Source organism: Ruditapes philippinarum, unplaced genomic scaffold (assembly GCF_026571515.1).
Source record: "Ruditapes philippinarum isolate M1 unplaced genomic scaffold, ASM2657151v2 ctg4150_1_1_1_1, whole genome shotgun sequence".
Lineage (NCBI taxonomy): Eukaryota > Metazoa > Mollusca > Bivalvia > Venerida > Veneridae > Ruditapes > Ruditapes philippinarum.
This window is the reverse complement of record NW_026853135.1, coordinates 101,689-120,665: the sequence shown is the minus strand read 5'-3', so window position 1 is coordinate 120,665 and position 18,977 is coordinate 101,689. Positions and strand designations below refer to the sequence as shown.

The 18,977-nt window shown below is 33.2% G+C and overlaps 1 protein-coding gene across 3 annotated transcripts in view; it reads right to left on the bottom strand.

The window, feature by feature from the left end:
* Positions 1-13,694: 13,694 nt before the first annotated feature.
* LOC132734720 (uncharacterized) overlaps positions 13,695-18,977 on the bottom strand; it is a 67,948-nt gene continuing 62,665 nt past the window's right edge. For all 3 annotated transcript variants that reach the window (XM_060721533.1, XM_060721522.1, XM_060721544.1), the window contains exons 9-10: positions 15,277-15,422; positions 13,695-13,779 (exon numbers count right to left, since the gene is read on the bottom strand). In XM_060721533.1, the coding sequence (XP_060577516.1) occupies positions 13,710-13,779; positions 15,277-15,422 (216 nt within the window). In that variant the 3' untranslated portion in view covers positions 13,695-13,709. The remainder of the gene's footprint in view (positions 13,780-15,276; positions 15,423-18,977) is intronic.

The window sequence follows — 18,977 nt, the reverse complement described above, 5'->3', positions numbered from 1 at the left end:
TTAAAAATTTCAAAATTGATGGGGCGGACCCGGGTTTTTTCATTAATAAAGGGCAATTGTGCCATTGAGGGCAAAAAAATTAAAGGGCCCATATTTAAACAGGGTTAAATTAAATTAGGAAAAAGGGTTCAAAAGGGTTTGGTCGCCTTTAATTGAACAGAAAACGAAAGAGGTCAAACGATCGCCCCGGAAAATTTGCAAGGAAACTACCCCATTTTGTTTTTCCAAAAGGGGGAAATAAAAATCTTTTTAATTTTGGGAAATTTTACAATTAAAACAAAAAAAGTTACCTTTAAAACCCTTTTGTACAAAAACGACCCTTTTTTCCTTTTGCATCATCCCCCTTGGGGTTTAAAGGAAATTGAAAACCCCTTAAACCGAAAGGGTATTTGCATAAAAGGGTAAAAGTCATCTTTTGCCTGTCCCTTGGTTTTTCCCAGTAAAATACATTTCTAGATTTTAATAAAAAAAACAAATAATCATTTTTTAAAAATTTGTAAATGCAATTTTTAAAAATATTGAAAAAAAAACAAAAAAAAATTTTCAGGGTTCCGTATTTTCTACTGCGGGAGAAAAATTTTTCGTATTTTAACGGGTGTCCCGGTTGACCACTTTTCTTTTTAATTTCACCCAATCCCAAAAAAATTTAGGGGGAAAATTTCAAATACCCAAAACCAAAAATTTTCCCAAAAAAAAACCCGGTGCCCCAAAATCCCACTTTTTTTGTCAACAAACTCACTTATAGGCCAAAATTTTTTTGGGCTACCACCAACGTATTTAAAAACCAAAAATCTTTTTTAAGTCAAAAGCAAAAACCTACAAAACACTGAAAAAAATTCACAAAAAACCCCAAGGTGCATAACTCCCCTTTTGGTGACCCCCTTTTTTAAAAACCCTTTCAAGACAAACTGATCAAATACCTTTTAAAGATATTATGAACAATTGAAAAATCAAATTTTTTTTTCCCTTTTTCAAAAGTAAAATTTTAAAAAATTTTAATAACAAAAAAAACAAAAAACCAAAGATTCAAAAAAAATCATAATTTTTTAAGGGAACATTTTAGAAAAAGGGGAAATGTTTCATTTGAAATTTTTAAGAATAGGCCTGAGGAAATTAACTTCAAACCTTTTCGGGTTCATGCTCAAATCAAATATTGAGCTAAGCGTGACACAAACTAAATTGAAATTTTTCCACTAATTTAAGGGGCAATAACTCAAAAAATCCCTAAATTTTAACCCCTAAGGAAAATTTCCCTTTAATTTTTCACATCTAAACTTTGCCCCAAAATTTCCTTCATTTTTCATACCCCTTATTAAAAACCCTTTTAGCCCGGCCAACAAAAATTAAAAATTGGGAAAATTTTACAAATTTCAAGAGCTTTTTACTTTTTAAACAAAACAGAATAAATTCCAAAAAGGGGGAAAAACCAGGTGAACAAATTTACAAATGAAAAAAATTTCCTGTAAAGTTTCTTTGTTCCTTTAAGGGTCAAATTTTTTCCCTGACCTAGGGTTGCCGACAAAAATTGGAAAAATGCTTTTTTTATAACCAAAAAAAAATACAAAATTTAAATCCATGGGCAAAGAACTGGGGTTGACACAACTACACATCTTAATATAAATCCTGTAAATTTCATGACTCTGGGTAAAAACCCTTTTTTGGGGCTACGTGCGACAAAAAATTAAAAACAACGGACGAATTCCGCCGAAACTCAAGTGACATTTTTGGTTTAGAACCCATGCCCTTCCCGAAAAGGGACTTGTTTTTGGGGGAAAGGGGGGTTTCCTTTTTGGGTTTGAAATTTTTTAAATTTTAAATTAGATCAAAAAACCAATAAAAAAAGGGAGGCACCGAAAAAACGGAGCATTTTTAATCCCCGGGAAAATGTTTTTTATTTAAAGGTTTTAAAGATTGAAACATGGAAATTAAATAAAAGTTTTTCCCCTTCCTTTAATTTACAACCCCCAAAATGAATTTTAAAATTTGGGGGCCATATAATTTAATTTATCTCCAGAAACTTTTTTTCATTTTTAAGGGTTAATAGTGCCTTGACCTTTGCCCCTTGTGCCCCAAAAAATAAAATTTAAGGGGTCTTTTTACCCAATTGGTTTCAATTCTTTTCTTTATGAATTTTGGAACTTTGGGGGTAAAAAGGGAAACCCTTCATTTTTTTCATTTTTTAAAGTAAATAGTACCAGAATTCCCTTGGTGACCAAAAAAAAAAAAACCAAAAATTAAAGGTTTTTTTCCCAAAAATATGGACACTTATCCTAAAAATTTTGGCATTTAATGGGGCCCCCAAAAATTAAACTTAAGATAGGGCCCAGAAACCCCTTTTTAAATTTTTTGGGTAATAGGACCCGGGATTTTTGATTTTGTCCCCAAAATCAAACAAAAAGTTTTCTGCCTAAAATAAAACAATCAACCTATAAAATTTGAAAAACTCTGGGTCAAATAAAACAATTATGCCTTCGGAAAACTTTTTTCAGTTTTAATTTTAAAAGCCCTTTGCCCTTTTCCCCTTTTAAAATAAATTGGGTTTTTCCCAAATTTTGGCAATCTCCTATAAAATTTTGGGAATTTTTTGGGGCCAAATGGAATTTAAATTAATTTCTCCAAAAATCAAATTGGAAAGGGACAGGGACGGACGGACCCAGGGGGGGGGGTATAAAAAAAAATTACCCTTTCCAGATTTTTTCCGCCTTTTTTTTTGTTGATCCCCAAAAGGGAAATTGATAAAACCAGCCAGACGGGAAATTTAACAAAAAAAATTTTTCCCCTTTTTCCCCCAAAACGTTAAAAACCAAAAAAGCCGAGATTTTGGCGTACTTCGATTTAACCGGGGTTTGTAAATTTCCGTTTAAAACATTTTTAACTTTTCAAATAATAAAAAACCCAAAATAAAGTAAACAAAAAAATTTCAAGAAAAAAATAGGGATTTTAAATTTTAAATTTTAAATTAAAAAAGTTTTTAAAATAGATTTCCCCTTTTTTTCTTTTTTATTTTGTAATGGGGAAAAAACGTCATTATTTATGTGACTCAGGGTTTGACAAGAGGTACCCAAAAAAAGGGGAATCTTTTTTCGACTTTTCCTTTTAAAAAACAGAAATGATTTTTTAAAAAATTCTTTTTAAACTCGCGGGGGAAGGGGTAATAAAATTATTTTTGGTTTTTGAGTGATAAAAGGGATATATTACCTCCAAATAAAAATTACCCTCCCCAACCCGGCTGGGGTTGAATAAAACTTAACAGGAAATATACCCCAATATACCCACAAAAAAACCCAAAAACATAAAAATTTTCCCCAAATTTATAAAACCTTTCAGCCCGAAGCCCGGGATTGAAGGGACGGGACTGAAAAAAAGTAAATCTAATTTAAATACCCTCTATGGTGGGGACACAAAAAGATAAACAAGAATGTGTTTGTTAAACACAAATGCCCCCGGCTCAGATTCTTATCAGTAGCAATATTTCAAAAAAAAATTACCCATTCACTAAGTTATGGACAGAAAAATGCCAAAAAAATTGTAAACACAAGTTATATAGCTTGACAAAGTCATGGCATTTTGTAATTGTGAAAAATATAAGTTGCCAAGTCATTGCTCTGACTTGTGAAATTGAAAAAATTCAACTTCATGCAAGTTATCTTCCTACTAAATATGAAATACATCTGTTATTAAATAAAGGCTGTATGGGCAAAAATGTAAAAATCTATTTTGAGCACTGCTGACCTTGACCAAACTGACCCCTAACTCTATCCAAAAGAAGAATACCATGTAAGTTATCTTCCTACCAAATATGAAATACATCTGTCAATAAATAAAGGCTGTATGGGCAAAAGTGTAAAAATCTATTTTTAGCACAAGTGACCTTGAACCAACTGACCCCTTACTCCATCCAAAGAAAGAATACCATGCAAATTATCTTCCTACCAAATATGAAATACATCTGTCAATAAATAAAAGCTGTATGGGCAAAAGTAAGTGACCTTGACCCATTGATCCCTACCCCAATCAAAAGGATTAATACCATGCATGTTTTCTTCCTACCAAATATAAAATATATCTGTCACTTAATAGGGCTGTATGAGCAAATGTTTAAAAATCTATATTTAGCACTGGTGACCTTGACCCAACTGACCACTAACTCCCTCAAAGTTTATGTCTCTATCAATTATAAATAACATCTGCCTATAGAATAAGGTTAATACACCTGTAAAAATGTAAAAATCTGTTTTTAACATTGGTGACCTTGACATTGGTACATTGACCTTGACCCAAATGACCCCTTACTACACCCAAGGAAGGAGGACCTCCCTTGGCATGTTTGTATTAAACTAAGTCATTAACTAAAAAATAAAGGCTGTATGAGCAAAAAATTTTATATTTATTTTTTAAACCATTGACCTTGACCCTAGAGACCGCTTACTCCACAAAAAATTAGAGGACCATCAAAGGTATCCATCTACTAAATATGAAAGATATCATTAAAGAAATTAAGCAATTAGGAGAAATTTAAGATAAATCCAACTTGCCGAAATATGTTACCCAGACAGGCCCTATTTTCAAAGTGAAAAAAAGGGAAATAACTGGGAAATATGGATGACACAGTTATATAACTTGGCAATGTCATGTACTTTATATTGATCAGTAAGTGTGGAAATTATAAAGCCATTAGTATAGACAGAACTTAAGATATTTCAAACTTGCCGTTTTAGGTTAACCATTATTCATTTTCTAAGTGCTGAAAAGGGCAATAACTTTGTAAATATGAAAGTCAGAGTTATGTTACTTGCCCAGATCATGTACTTTGTATTGATTAGTAAGTGTGTAAACTTAGAAGCCATTGGTACAGGTAGAACTTAAGAAAAATCCAACTTGCCATTCTAGGTTAACCTAGCTCGTACGGACAGACGGACGGACGGTTCAATCACTATATGCCCGGGGGCATAAAAACATTTATTTCATACTTAATAGTGTTATACTATAATGAATCTGATGATTATCTCATGATTATATTCTGATAAACCACAAGTGAAATTAAAAAATATAGTTTTCACTGTAGCCGAAATATATCTGAATGCGGATGAAAGAAATATCATAACCAAATGGAATAACAGGCAAAAAATAAATGCCGTCATACATATTTTTATTTTAAGAAAAGAAAATCGATGTCATCATAAATCATGTTAAAAATGTAACAAAATTAGAGAAATTAATCGGAACTACCGTATATTTCAAAACTTATATTGTTACGTTATGATGTGATGACGTCAGAGAGGTGAATGCACGACGTTATGCGGCAAAATCAGTAAAAATTACTTAAAAAAATCATGCTTAAAAAAAAAATGAAATAAAAAGAAAATTTATTTGTTTTACATATAAGATTGAAATATATTTAAATTCCTTTTAACCCCACAAAAAATCCAACCCTTTTTCAAAAAAATTACATTTTTTTTGTGCTATAAAATTTTTATATTTTCCCCTCTGGCTACCCCCCATCATGTTTATTTTTTCCCTACTTACTCGTTTAAAATTTAATCATGTATTTATAGAAAAAAACTTGAATATTCTACATAGTACATATCTTCATTTCAATCTTTTGACTGTAAAAAATAACAATTTATTGGACTCAGGGCTGAAAAACTATGAGGATTTACACCGACTACCGGTAAAGACCGGAATATCTAGCTCGAGGTGGTAACGAGGCTCGGCCGAGTTTCCGCTAAACAGCCACCCGAGAGCTAGATATTCCTGTCTGTGACAACAGCCTGTGTTTGCTTCTTTTTCTTGCATATTACATATCAATTATTTTCAGAACAGAAATCATGAAAAACTGATATTTTCATTACGCACTTTTTTCTTATAGTATGAGCGTATGAGCTAACAACATTCAAACACCGGTAAAACGACGTCATCCTAAGAACGCAATTCATTCATTAAAGGCGCACAACAATGGCGTCATTTTAAGCACGCGACTGGTCTTACAGGTGAAAAGGGTAGATAATCATGTCTGATATGCAAGAAATAATAACATTTGGCGTTAAGCAAACTTGACAGAGCATTGTAACTATAATTTAATCTACCTAATGAAACGAGAACGGTGACCCCATTTTTTTTTTTTTTTTTTTTTTTTTTTTTTTTTGAAAACTTCCGAAAACGTCTTTAAGTTTATTCTATAAGGTGAAAAGGCGAGATTTCAGCATGTGATAATTCAAGCGTCGTGTCCGGTATATACCAGAATACGGTATTTAGTGTGGTACTCAAATCCTTTTTAGTCTCACTCAAATCAATCAGCGTAATATAAGAAATTCGGCACCGAAAGTAATCGCTTGAAAAAAGCATTAGTGATCTTCCTCATTTTCTCTTCTTAGAATGGAAACGATATCGGTCTGAATGGTGTTTATCGGCTAAAATGTCGTTTTATGCGAAAAAGGTACCCACTTAGGGCTCGTGCATTAAATCTCCAAACCGGTGTTAAATTAAGAATTGAAACACGACCCGAATTTTTCCATATTGAATAAAGAATATTAAAGAAGAGCATGTTTTTTTTTGGTGCATCGCTTGAAAATAATTTTAAAAAATCCAACTAGGGTTTGAACTATATATTTGACACACTGAACAAATAAACTTATTATTTGAAAGCAAATTACAGTAAATATGACAGCAACAAAAGGGATGAAGGATTTAGATTCGGTATAATATAACAGTTAAAACATGGCCTCTCGGGCAAAATGACGTTCTATATTTAGTTTCTAAATTGCGTCGACAGTACATCTTCCAGACATTTTAACGAACTGCGCATCACTGACTATGTTATAAATCATTTATCCAAACGCTTAATTAAATGCCTTTGAACCTTATAACCTGCATAATTCTCCGTGGTATAGACCTGTACAGGCTCTGAACATAGGCGGGGTGTAATCTCTTGCCAGATCCTAAAAATTTCTTCAAATAATATCTACTCACTGTTTATGATAACTGTACTGTTTGTAAGTTTCTGTTTAATATATTAAGAGGATATGTTTTCGTTTGATTGAAATATGGAATATTTTTTCACAAAACATGATTAAATGCCACATATTTTCACGAGCCTGGACAGCGAGTGAAAATATGTGGCATTTTATCATGATGAGTGAAAATATATACCATACTTCACGAAAAACGAAAAAAACAATCTTTTTATTTAATTTCATTATCGAAGAAAAATGGTTACAAACCCTATTGCTTGCAACTGCGATTGTACAGCGTGCAGCAATATATTATAGCGTCTTGTTTTGCAAGCGATATTTGGCGCTACATTATGACGTAACGTAAACAACTGTTTAAACGTCTGTACAGCGTTAATTACTGAATTAAAGATATTGGTGTGCGGATTTATTTTCTTAGTTAGAACATTTTTTAGCATTCTAGAAAGTTTTCAAAGCAAAATTCAACAAAAATTTGTTTTGTATTTATCAGATTTTCTCAAACAAAATGGCGAAAGAAGTCTCTTAAAATAAATATGAGTTTCACTCCGCCCACTTTCATATTTATATTTCATATTTATTTTTTAAAAATATAAAATATATTTGACTGATATAGCACCATATTTCATGGGTAAAATTAAATAAAAACAGATATTTTCAATTATGTTTAAATCAGGTGATTGTGCTGGCCAAAACATAGATTTTATACCTTTTCTGGTTTATAAAGATGAAAATGACGAGCAATAACTGGTCAAAGATTTTCTTCTAAAATTTCCTCGTATTTTTTAGCATTAATGTTACCATTGACTTTTGCTAGGGTACCAACACATGCCAAGTGACACACCCCCATATCATCACTTTGATCACCTTCTTGGTATTGGAAGATTTCGATGTCAATAATTCAGGTATATACACTTCGTCACGCTTCCTCCGTTTTAAACTCTATTGTCACTGCCTATTACAACTTTACTTTCATCAGAAAATATCACACGGTCCCATTCACCTACTACTTTAGACCTTCTTTTCTCTCTACACCAAGAAAGGCGCTTTGCTCTGTTCACCTTTGACACAATAACCCTTTTTTTACTCACTCTTTTAAAAAATCCATGTTTATGTAAATGATTTTGATTAGTTCTCTTACAAACTTGCTTTGTTTTCCCCTCATTTAATTTGCTCGTTATGTCTGCTAATGAAGTCCGACGATTGCACTTCACAGTCCTTTCAAGATGGCGATAATCTCTGTCTGTCACTGATCGAGGTCGGCCTGATCTGTGTACGTTTTGCACTGATCCTTATGATTTGTTTTTTTTTTTTTTTGATTTTTTTTTAAACAGATGAAATGGTACTGTGAGGTTTCTGTTAAGTTCACAAAATTTCCGCTATTGACATTCCATCATTATACATGCAAACAGCATTTTTTTTTACATCAATGGTCAATTCTGAACCTTTTCTATCCATTTTAAAATAACTATATCGAACTTAGGCACAAAAGGTTAAAAATAAAACAGAAAGAGAAAAATGACGTTAGATATTCTATGTAACGGTCCATATTTACATTTGAATTTCGACGTTACGTCATGTGACTTTTGACATTTTTGACATATGGATCAGAGGTGTGGGGCTTTCATTAACTCATCGGATATTGCTAAAGTTCACTTAAAATTCTTAAAACAAGTTTTAGGCTTTCGTCAGCAAACATCAACTTCGGCAGTACTTGGTGAATTTGGCAGATTTCTTTTGACAGTATATCGCAAAATTCGATTCAAAATCAAATGTTGGTATTGAATTATGAAAGCCCCTGACACACTTTTTAAAATAATGTTTATAAAAGATTCAAATGGTAATGTGACTAATTCAAGGACAAAAACGTTATGAAAATGATGTCTGATTCAGGTTTTGGAAAATTTATGGAACAATATTAATGTTACAAGCATCCAATTAAATAATATTATACAAAGAATTTATGATCAGCAATTACAACAATGGTATTCTGAGCATAGTAGGCTTCCTAAATTATGTAGTTACAATTAATTTAAATTTAACTTTAACCAAGAAAAGTACTTAAATGTTGTAAATAACATTAATCATCGTAAAACATTATCAAGGTTTAGATGTTCATCCCATAAATTGTTAATAGAAGTAGGAAGATATAGAAATATTGATAGGAATTTACGTATTTGCACTAAATGCAATATGAATCAAATAGAAAACGAATATCATTTCTTATAAGTTTGTCCATTCAATAGTGAATTGAGAGGTCAATGTTTTCCTCGGTATTATTGTCATTGGCCAACCATTAATAAATTTATATCAATTATGCAACTTTCGCAAAAGAAAATAATTGTTAATTTAGCTAAGTTTATCTATTGTGCTATGTATAAGAGAACATCAAACATTTAATTTTATGAATGTAGGTATGTGTTTCTATATTAATATATTCTTTATTTTCTTCTGTGACTCATATTGACATTTTCATATTTTGTTGTAGTTATGTTAACTGTTTACCATACTTTTCTTATGTTATGTAAATATGATATAACCGCCACGGTAACTTGGCGATGAACATGTATTTGTTTTCGCCAATAAAATATTTGACTTCACTTGAATATTATTGACAACCCGATTAAAGTTCGGCAGTTTTCCTGTAATACCTCTACGGAAACTTTCCGTTAAATCAGGGTTCCACTTAACATGGGTTCTCTTAATGTGCATATCGTCAATTAAATATATTGCTCTTATATATAAAATGTTAAATGATAACTTGGCATGATCTGACCATTCACAAAAAGGGTGGCCTTTAAACTCGTTTACACAATACATGTCACTATCATACAATAACACTTGAACCTGTATGACAAGTAAATGTAAAATCATTACTATTATATAATCGACCGTTAGCAATCCGCAAGTACGTATATTTACATAGCTCAATTAATTTTAAACCAAACTTATTACAAACGGTATCAACTGAGTCACGTGACAAGGGAATATCAGGTAAATAGTTGTCATCGTCAATGAATTCAATGTTACGATCACATACAATATTATCTGCACGAGCGCCCGTGCGTGAGTTCCAGTCACCAATCATAAACGCTTTGTCCTGTGAGTGAAAATCATTAATATCAGTTTGCAATAATGTGAAAAAGTCGTCATCTGATAAATTATACATGGGCGAATTTTCTGGCCATATATAAATACCAGAAACAAAAATGTCACTTTCCAGCTGAATTAACGAATAATCCAATTTGAGCCATATAATACTGTCAAAATGATTTCTAACGATCGACACGCCATTTATTTTATTGTATTTCTAATATAGAGTGTAATACCCCGCTGCATCGTCTGGTCCGCCTGTTCTGATATTAACGAAGTATATCCATCAATGTCAAATTTGGAAGAGCTATCAGCCCAGATTTCATATAGGAAAAATTGTCATGTTCACACAAGCAGCTTATTCAAGTTTAGTTTTGGTTAACTTAAACCGTGCAAGTTTCAGCCTTCGAACAGTACTATTGGTTTCCATCACGCACTGGGTGGCCGTTTATGTATAACGTGTCGTAACTAAGACAAGCACGTTTGCCGTCACGTAAGGCCTGATTTAATTTTGGAAGATGGGATCTACGTCGATCAGCAATTTTCACGGGAAAATGTTCAAACACAAAACGCAGTAGCCAATATAAATGGATTTAACTCAATACAGGATTGGAGAAGTACCTCTAGACGCTTGCAGAAATCATGATCACAAAATAAACAAATATCGTTTTTTTTTTTTCGCCGATTTTTACATTTTTCATTCATTATCATACATAAATCGGTGTGAAAAGATGAATGTGACCTATTTCAGTTCATTCCGTTGGGTAAAAGGCAAGATTTTAGCATTTTATGATTCAAGCGCCTACCCGGTATGTACCGGAATACGGTATTTAGTGTGGTGCTCCAATCTTTTTTTAGTTTCACTCAATATAAATAGGAAAAGATAATTCATTTTACGCAGTCAGTCACAACAGTGGTCCGGAAAAATCCCGGTATCCGGTCTGCCCGGGATCTAATTAATCAATTATATTTATAGTGCCATGAATAACTGCAAATATAAAAGCAGTTATTCGTATCCCTATATGTTTGATAAAATCCCGGATTCCTTGTGTTCCGGAACACAGGTTGCGATATTGTCCACGTGATCCTAGAAAAAACCCGGATGAAAGAATTCCGTGGTATAATAAAAGAAGGTATTTCCCGTTGGTGAAAAAGCAAACTGTTTGTTTTCAAAGCAATAATGTTAAAATATGAACATTCTGAAGTGTCATTTCGATTTCTTTCAACTATATAATGTTTTTGAAGGAGGATTTTGAAATATTAGCAAGACGGCAGTTTTTCTGCAATCTTCTGGAGGTCAGCTGCTTTAATGCTGTACAGACGTTTAAAGAGTTGTTAATGTGACGTCACAATGTAGCGCCAAATATCGCGTGCAAATCAAGAGGCATCTATAAGTAATATATTTCTGTGCGCTGTACAATTGCAGTTGCGATGCAAGCAAGGGGGTCGTATTTTTTTCTTTTATAATGAAATTAAATAAAAGGTTATTGTTTAGTTTTTCGTGAAATATGGTATATATATTCACTCAACATGATAAAATGCCGTCCCGGCTCGTGAAAATATGTGGCATTTTATCATGTTTCGTGAAAATATATTCCATATTTCACTCAAACGAAAACACATCCTCTTATTATATGTAAAACAAATTAATTTTCTTTTTATTTATGCTTTTTAAGTGCTTTTAGATATTGTTTTACTGATTTTGCCGCGTAACGTCGTGTATTCTGCTTTATGACGTCATCACATCATGACGTCACATCATCAATTTTGAAATAGAGTTCTGTTAAACTTTCTCTTATTTTGTTACATTTTTAACATGATGTATGATGACATCCACTTTCTTTTCCAAAATTTGTGTATGGCGACATTTATTTTAACCTTTTATTCCAATAAGTTATAATATTCTTTTCATCCGCATTCAGATATAGTCCGGCTACATTGAAAATATATCTTATAATTTCACTAGTGCTTTATCAGAATATATTCATCTGATTTATTACAGTAAAACACTTGAAAGCATGAAATAAACGTAATTAATCATATTCACCAATAATTTAACTTTAAACTTACGCATCAGTCAAAGTGGTGATAAAAGAGTCAAAATATGTCTGTGAACAAGACGAAAACTGCCAGAGTTTTTTGTTCGTGGATGAATCCTTGCTTACGCGATAGTAGGTTGACATGACATATCCATCTGGACAGCTATTTGTATAACCATCATGTTCAAATCCGAGACTTAAACCGAAACAAAACGATTAATGAGAAAAATATTAAACAATGAAATAAAGTATGTAGCTGACCACTCTATGAAGTTCAACAATGTTATGTTGCATGGATGATAACAAGATTCAAACGATTCTACTATTTATTATAACCATTTAATAAATGTTGTTAAGACCAGAGCTTAAGTGAGAATGCCTACGTATCAGAGAGGTATGATCATAGCATTAATGGATATCAAGTAAAGGGAAGCAACCATTAACTGTACAACTAAACATGTAAAGAGTTATCTGATCTTGATATCATAACAAACAAAGGGGAAGCGGCACTCAATAAACTGGCTGGCTAATATTGACCTCTCAGTTTCATAGTTATCATTTTTTGAAATTTTCGAGTAATGAACAATTGGAAAACGACCAGATTATATAAATCTTACTCCGGCTACAAGAACAGACAGGAATATCTAGCACGAGGGTGACTGTTTAAGGCGGCAACGAGGCTCGGCCGAGTTTCTGTTAAACAGTTACCCGAGAGCTAGATAATCCCGTCTGTACCGACAGCCGGTGTTTGATTCTTTTTCTTGCATATTACATATCAAATACTTTCAGAACAGAAATTAAAAAAACTGATATTCTCATTACGTCCCTTTTTCTTATAGTAGCGTATGAACTTACAACTTCGCAAATAATTCAACAAAGCACGCGGATATACCGTCATTTAAAGCTCGTGACTTACCTTACAATGGGTGAAAGACAGGATTTTCTAGCACCGGTTTAAACAGTAGATAATCCAGTCTGATATGCAAGAAAAAGCTGAGTTACATTCAGTGCGGTTCTTAAAGACACTGTATCACTTGACTCCGACGAAATCCTTTAACTTATCACTTTCTACAAACTACTAACAGAAAAAAAACAACAACAAGTAACAGTGTAATTAACTTACTTATGTCCAAGCTCATGTGCGACAACCATTCCCATCGACGGTCTGAATTCTGTCATTTCATTGATAGAATATCCATATGGTCCACAAGCTGAGTTCAAATACGCATAACCTTAAAATACGAATCATAACTTTTTATAAGAAATTTCATTCAAAAAGAATAAGCAGATATATTTATTTATGAATAGAAAACTTAAAAACCTTAAAGAACACTCAACATGCCCAATTTGAAAAAAAATGTTGCAGGCTCGGATTCACAATTAGTAAGCCTGCTCACGAACAGAAATAGTAAATGCATGCTACCCCCAGACTCCAAGCACCGGTGTTACCAGTTCCGAACATTTAATACTGAAATACTCTGTTTCTTCATTTGCTTATATTAATGTAAATAGGACTTGATTATTTTGAAGTATAGTTATATAACAGTCTCACAGTTGTGTTGAGAAACACAAAAATGATTAGATTTAATTGAAACAAATCAATATTTTACTATGTATTAGTGTGTATACCTAATAGACCTTTATGAAATATACCATCTTCTTTATATCCGATATCGCGCCTAAATATAAATATAAAGAAAACAAAATATCAATAAAAATTAGTAGACTATGAACAAGAACTTGTTCGCTTCATATCGAATTAGGGTTAACCAGCACAAACATGACCACATTTGTTTCAGACAACACACATTCTAATTATATGGTGATTTTTTACTTGAAATAATCGAAATTTAGGAAAACGGTGCATTTAAATTGTTTGTAAGTCCATAAATGTAACTTTCGGTGGTGTACTTACTAACAAAAACCGCTTCTAGTAAATATATATTATCATATTTAATTTCAATCTGAAATTGTGACCACATGATGATATTTTTCTCCTGAAAACCAAATTTGTCATTCAATGGTTTACAGTATAACACATAGACCTTCATTTGCATTTGATAATATTTATTTAACAGTAATGAATTATTTGATAAACAAATATTATTGTAAATAATGTCGCTTAATTGACATATGTTAGGATTAATCTTTGCGTTATTGATGAAGTAATAGAAACAGAATCCATAAAGAACGTCTTAAACGACAAAATTGAAAATCTTGCAAGCGAGGTTTTATTGAGCTTATTCATGGGGCGGTACTATAAAGTGCAAGCAACCGAGTACATTACTTGCACCAATATTAAGTATAATTCGACATTTAACATTGAATTCGAAAAGATTCGTTCAAAATGTTTGAAAAAATATTCAAAAATACTACAAGATACTGAGTGAGCATGTACAAGTCATACGTGAATTCAAAGCAAGCCCATATAAATCTATTTAACTTATACGTTACCTACAAACTTCTTCAACAAGGCTCCTTCTATCAGTAATTGTTGCGTTTTATTTTTGTTTTGTTTTTTTATTTTTATCATTTTGTTTTTTTTTAATTTTACCATCAAAATTTTGAATGAAAATTGAGGTAGATTTAAAAAATAGTATTTTTATTATATACTTATAGAAATATATGAAATATTGAGAATTTTTCCCCATTGAACATAAAAGAACCGAAAGTGTGTGTTATTACGCAATAAAATCACTGTTGATAATATGTACGGACGAGCGTTTCACTGACATTACGTTAGTTTAACGTATATTTTAACGTAAATTTGGACTTACGCAAAACGTAAATTTACGTTAGTTGCGTTTCACTAAACAGAACGTGCAACTTACGCCAGCAGTAAGTGAGCGTTACTTTACGTTTACACCTACATAAAAGCGTATATATATATGGCTAAGAAAGTTTAGTGAAACAAAAATATAACGTATGTTCTACTTACGCAAACAGTTACGTTCAAACTTGATTTCTGATAACGAAAGTGCGTTAGTGAAACGCAACTTAGGTGCAATTTAGCTTTAAATATCACGTACGGCAGCATTATATTTGCTACGCCCTCGTGATATAATTCATTGCATCCGAACTTCAAACAGTGATGTTATTGAGCGATAAATTCACTGTTTGGGATATATTATTTCTTATATATAAGTTAGAGGAAAAAAGAAGAAACATTCCCTTACCCTGTAAGCAATGTAGCTTGGTCATAATTAAAATGACGTATTGAAGCCTCTCCCCATTTAATGAAATCATCTAATATTAAGTCACCATCTGCTTGTCCGGCATTGTTGATGATATGATCGTCTACAAACTTCGAATCGCTTGGATCCTGCGGATATATGATACATTTAACGCATGATGCGTCGGATTATCAATTACATTATGAGACATCATTTTCTGCAAATAGTGTTTCGTTTGATACACGCAGATACAAGACACATTAGATATATGATGTGTGGTAATAGTCATTACAACAAAAGACACGATTTTCTAAAAATATATAAGGTTTCGCTTTATACCCCCAAATACATGATACATATAACACATGTTGTGTGGTAATATTCATAACAATATAAGACATGATTTTCTACAAATGGTGCATCGCGTGATACCTGCTGCTAATGATGCATGTGACACATGATTCCCGGGAATATGTATTACAATATAATACATAATTTGCTATAAAAGGCACATCGCTTGATACCTGCGGATATATGATACATATGACACATGGTTCGTAGGAATATGCATACTATTAAAGTATGAGAAATGACTTTTTACAGAAAGAGCATCGCTTGATACTTGCAGATATATTATATCTCAGACACAGGTTGTGCGGGAATATGCATTACAATTCCAGATAGGAAGTATGCAGTAGAAGTAGCAGCAGTAGGAAACGTGAAGTTAGCAGTAGCAGTAGTACAGCAGTAGCAAAATTTTAAAACGTGAAACTGGCAGTAGCGGTAGCACAGCAGTAGCAAAACCATAAAACGTGAAGTTGACAGTAGCAGTGGCACAGCAGTAGTAGTAGCAAAATTATAAAACGTGAAGTTGGCAGTAGCAGAAGCACAGCAGTAGCAAAATTATAAAACGTAAAGTTGGCAGTAGCAGCAGCACATCATTAGCAAAATTATAAAACGTGAAGTTGGCAGTAGCAGTGGCACAGCAGTAGCAAAATTATAAAACGTGAAGTTGGCAGTAGCAGTAGCAAAGCAGTAGCAGGAGCAAAATTATAAAACGTTAGGTTGGCAGTAACAGTGGCACAGCAGTAGCAGTAACAAAATTATAAAACGTGAAGTTGGCAGTAACAGTGGCACAGCAGTAGCAAAATTATACAAGAGGGCCATGATGGCCCTGAAGTCGCTCACCTGTATATAGGCCCCCCAGGGCAGGGCCAGTTTAAACTTAAGGGCTTTTATTTGAACAAACTATGTAGACACCCATTAGAAGATATTTCACGCTAAACATCTAAGGACTAGCTCGTTGAGTTTTTTTTAAAAAAAAAGATTTTTCAAGTTTTAACTATACACATATAGTTAAAAGCAATGACACCCCTAGGGCGGGGCCAGTTTTGACCCCAGGGCTTTTATTTGAACAAACTTTGGAGACACTCACTGGAAGATGTTTCATGCTTGATATCTAAACTCTATCTATTCTGTTTTTTTTTTTAAGAAGATTTTTAAATTTTTGCTATACACATCTAAGGACTAGCTCGTTGAGTTTTTTTTTTTTTTTTTAATTTTTAAGTTTTAACTATACACATATAGTTAAAATCAATAGGCCCCCCAGGGCGGGGCCAGTTTAAACTTAAGGGCTTTTATTTGAACAAACTTGATAGACACCCATTAGAAGATATTTCACGCTAAACATCTAAGGACCAGCTCGTTGAGTTTTTTTTATTAAAGAAAAGATTTTTCAAGTTTTAACTATACACATATAGTTAAAAGCAATGCGACCCCCAGGGCAGGGCTAATTTTGACCCTAGGGCTTTATTCGAAAAAACTTTGAAGACACTCACTGGAAGATGTTTCATGCTAAATATCTTAACTCTAGCTATTTGGGTTTTTTCAAAGAAGATTTTTGCTATACACATAAATAAAATTAATGACCCCCGGGGCAGGGCCAATTTTGACCCAAGGGCTTTTATTTGAAAAAAACTTTGTAGACACTAACTAGAAGATATTTCAGGCTTCGTATCTAAACTCTATCTATTTGTTGTTTTTTTTTCAAAGAATTTTTAATTAAAAGTTTTTGCTTAACACATATATTGAAAATCAATGACCCCCGGGGCAGGGCCAATTTTGACCCCAGGGCTCTTATTTGAACAAATTTGGTAGACACCCATTAGAACATGGTTCATTCTAAATATCTTAGCTCTAGCTCTTTGGGTTCTTTAAAAGAAGATTTTATAAGTTTTTACTATATGCATATAGGGAAAATCAATGACCCCCTGGGGCGGGGCCAATTTTAACCCCAGGGCTCTTATTTGAACAAACTTGATAGACACCTATTAGAAGATGTTTCATGCTAATTATCTAAGCTCTAGCTCTTTGGGTTCTTTAAAAGAAGATTTTATAAGTTATTACTATATGCATATAGGGAAAATCAATGACCCCCTGGGGCGGGGCCAATTTTGACCCCAGGGCTTTTATTTGAACAAACTTGATAGACACTTATTAGAAGATGTTTCATGCTAAATATCTTAGCTCTAGCTCTTTGAGTTCTTTAAAAGAAGATATTTTAAGTTTTTTCTATCGGTTGCCATGGCAACCAGAGTTCTGCATGGAATTAAATTCTTTGAACAATTTTTAAAGGTGACCATCAAAGGAACATTCCTGTGAAGTTTGGATGAAATTGGCTCAGCGGTTTATGAGGAGATGTCATTTAAAGTAAAAGTTTACGGACGGTCGACGGACGGACGACGTACGGACGCCGGACGAAAAGCTCACACAAAAGCTTTGTGACAGGTGAGCTAAAAACGTTAAGTTGGCATGTGTAGTAGCACAGCAGTAGCAGACTTATTCTGGAACACTCGCAGAGTTCCAGGGTTTATTGTTGCCAATGTTTTATTGACATGTTCGACTTCTAGGCACGTCTGAGGCACTTGAAGACGTTCAGGTATTTTGGTGCCAATAGAAATAATGAATTTTTTACTTCTAGGGACCTTAAAGTGTCTTTTTCATTGGCCTGCGACTTAAATGTTTTATACTCGCAGACTTTAAGGAATTTTGGTACCAATGCAGATAATGACTATTCAGCCTTCTAAGGACCTGCCAGATTAGGTGACACTCGCAGACTTTCAGTAATTTTGTATAGCCAATGGCGTTTATGACATTTTTGACTTCTAGGCACACGTTGCATTTCTTTTGTCTGCGACCGATTCTCGGACACACTTCATGTTTTATAATGTTGCTATTGCTACTGCAGTGCCACTGCTACTGCCAACTTCACGTTTTATAACATTGCTACTGCTTCTGTTGCGCTACTGCTACTTCTGTGTATCTGCTACTGCCAATGTCACGTTTTATAATTTTGCTACTGCTACTGCCAACTTCACGCTTTATAATTGTGCTACTCCTACTGCTGTGCTACTGCTACTGCTGTGCTACTGCCAATTTCACGTTTTTATAATTTTGCTACTGCTGTGCTACTGCTACTGCTAACTTAACGTTTTATAACTTTGCTAATGCAACTGTTGTGCTACTGCTACTGCTGCGCTACTGCTACTGCTCTGCTTCTGCCAATTTCACGTTTTATAAATTTGCTACTGCTACTGCTCACTGCCACTGCTAACTTCCTACCGGTAACTTATACATTAAATTTAATCCAGGTTATCGTTACACAACAAATATCAGACAGGGCAGGGTTATTTTACATGAATGTG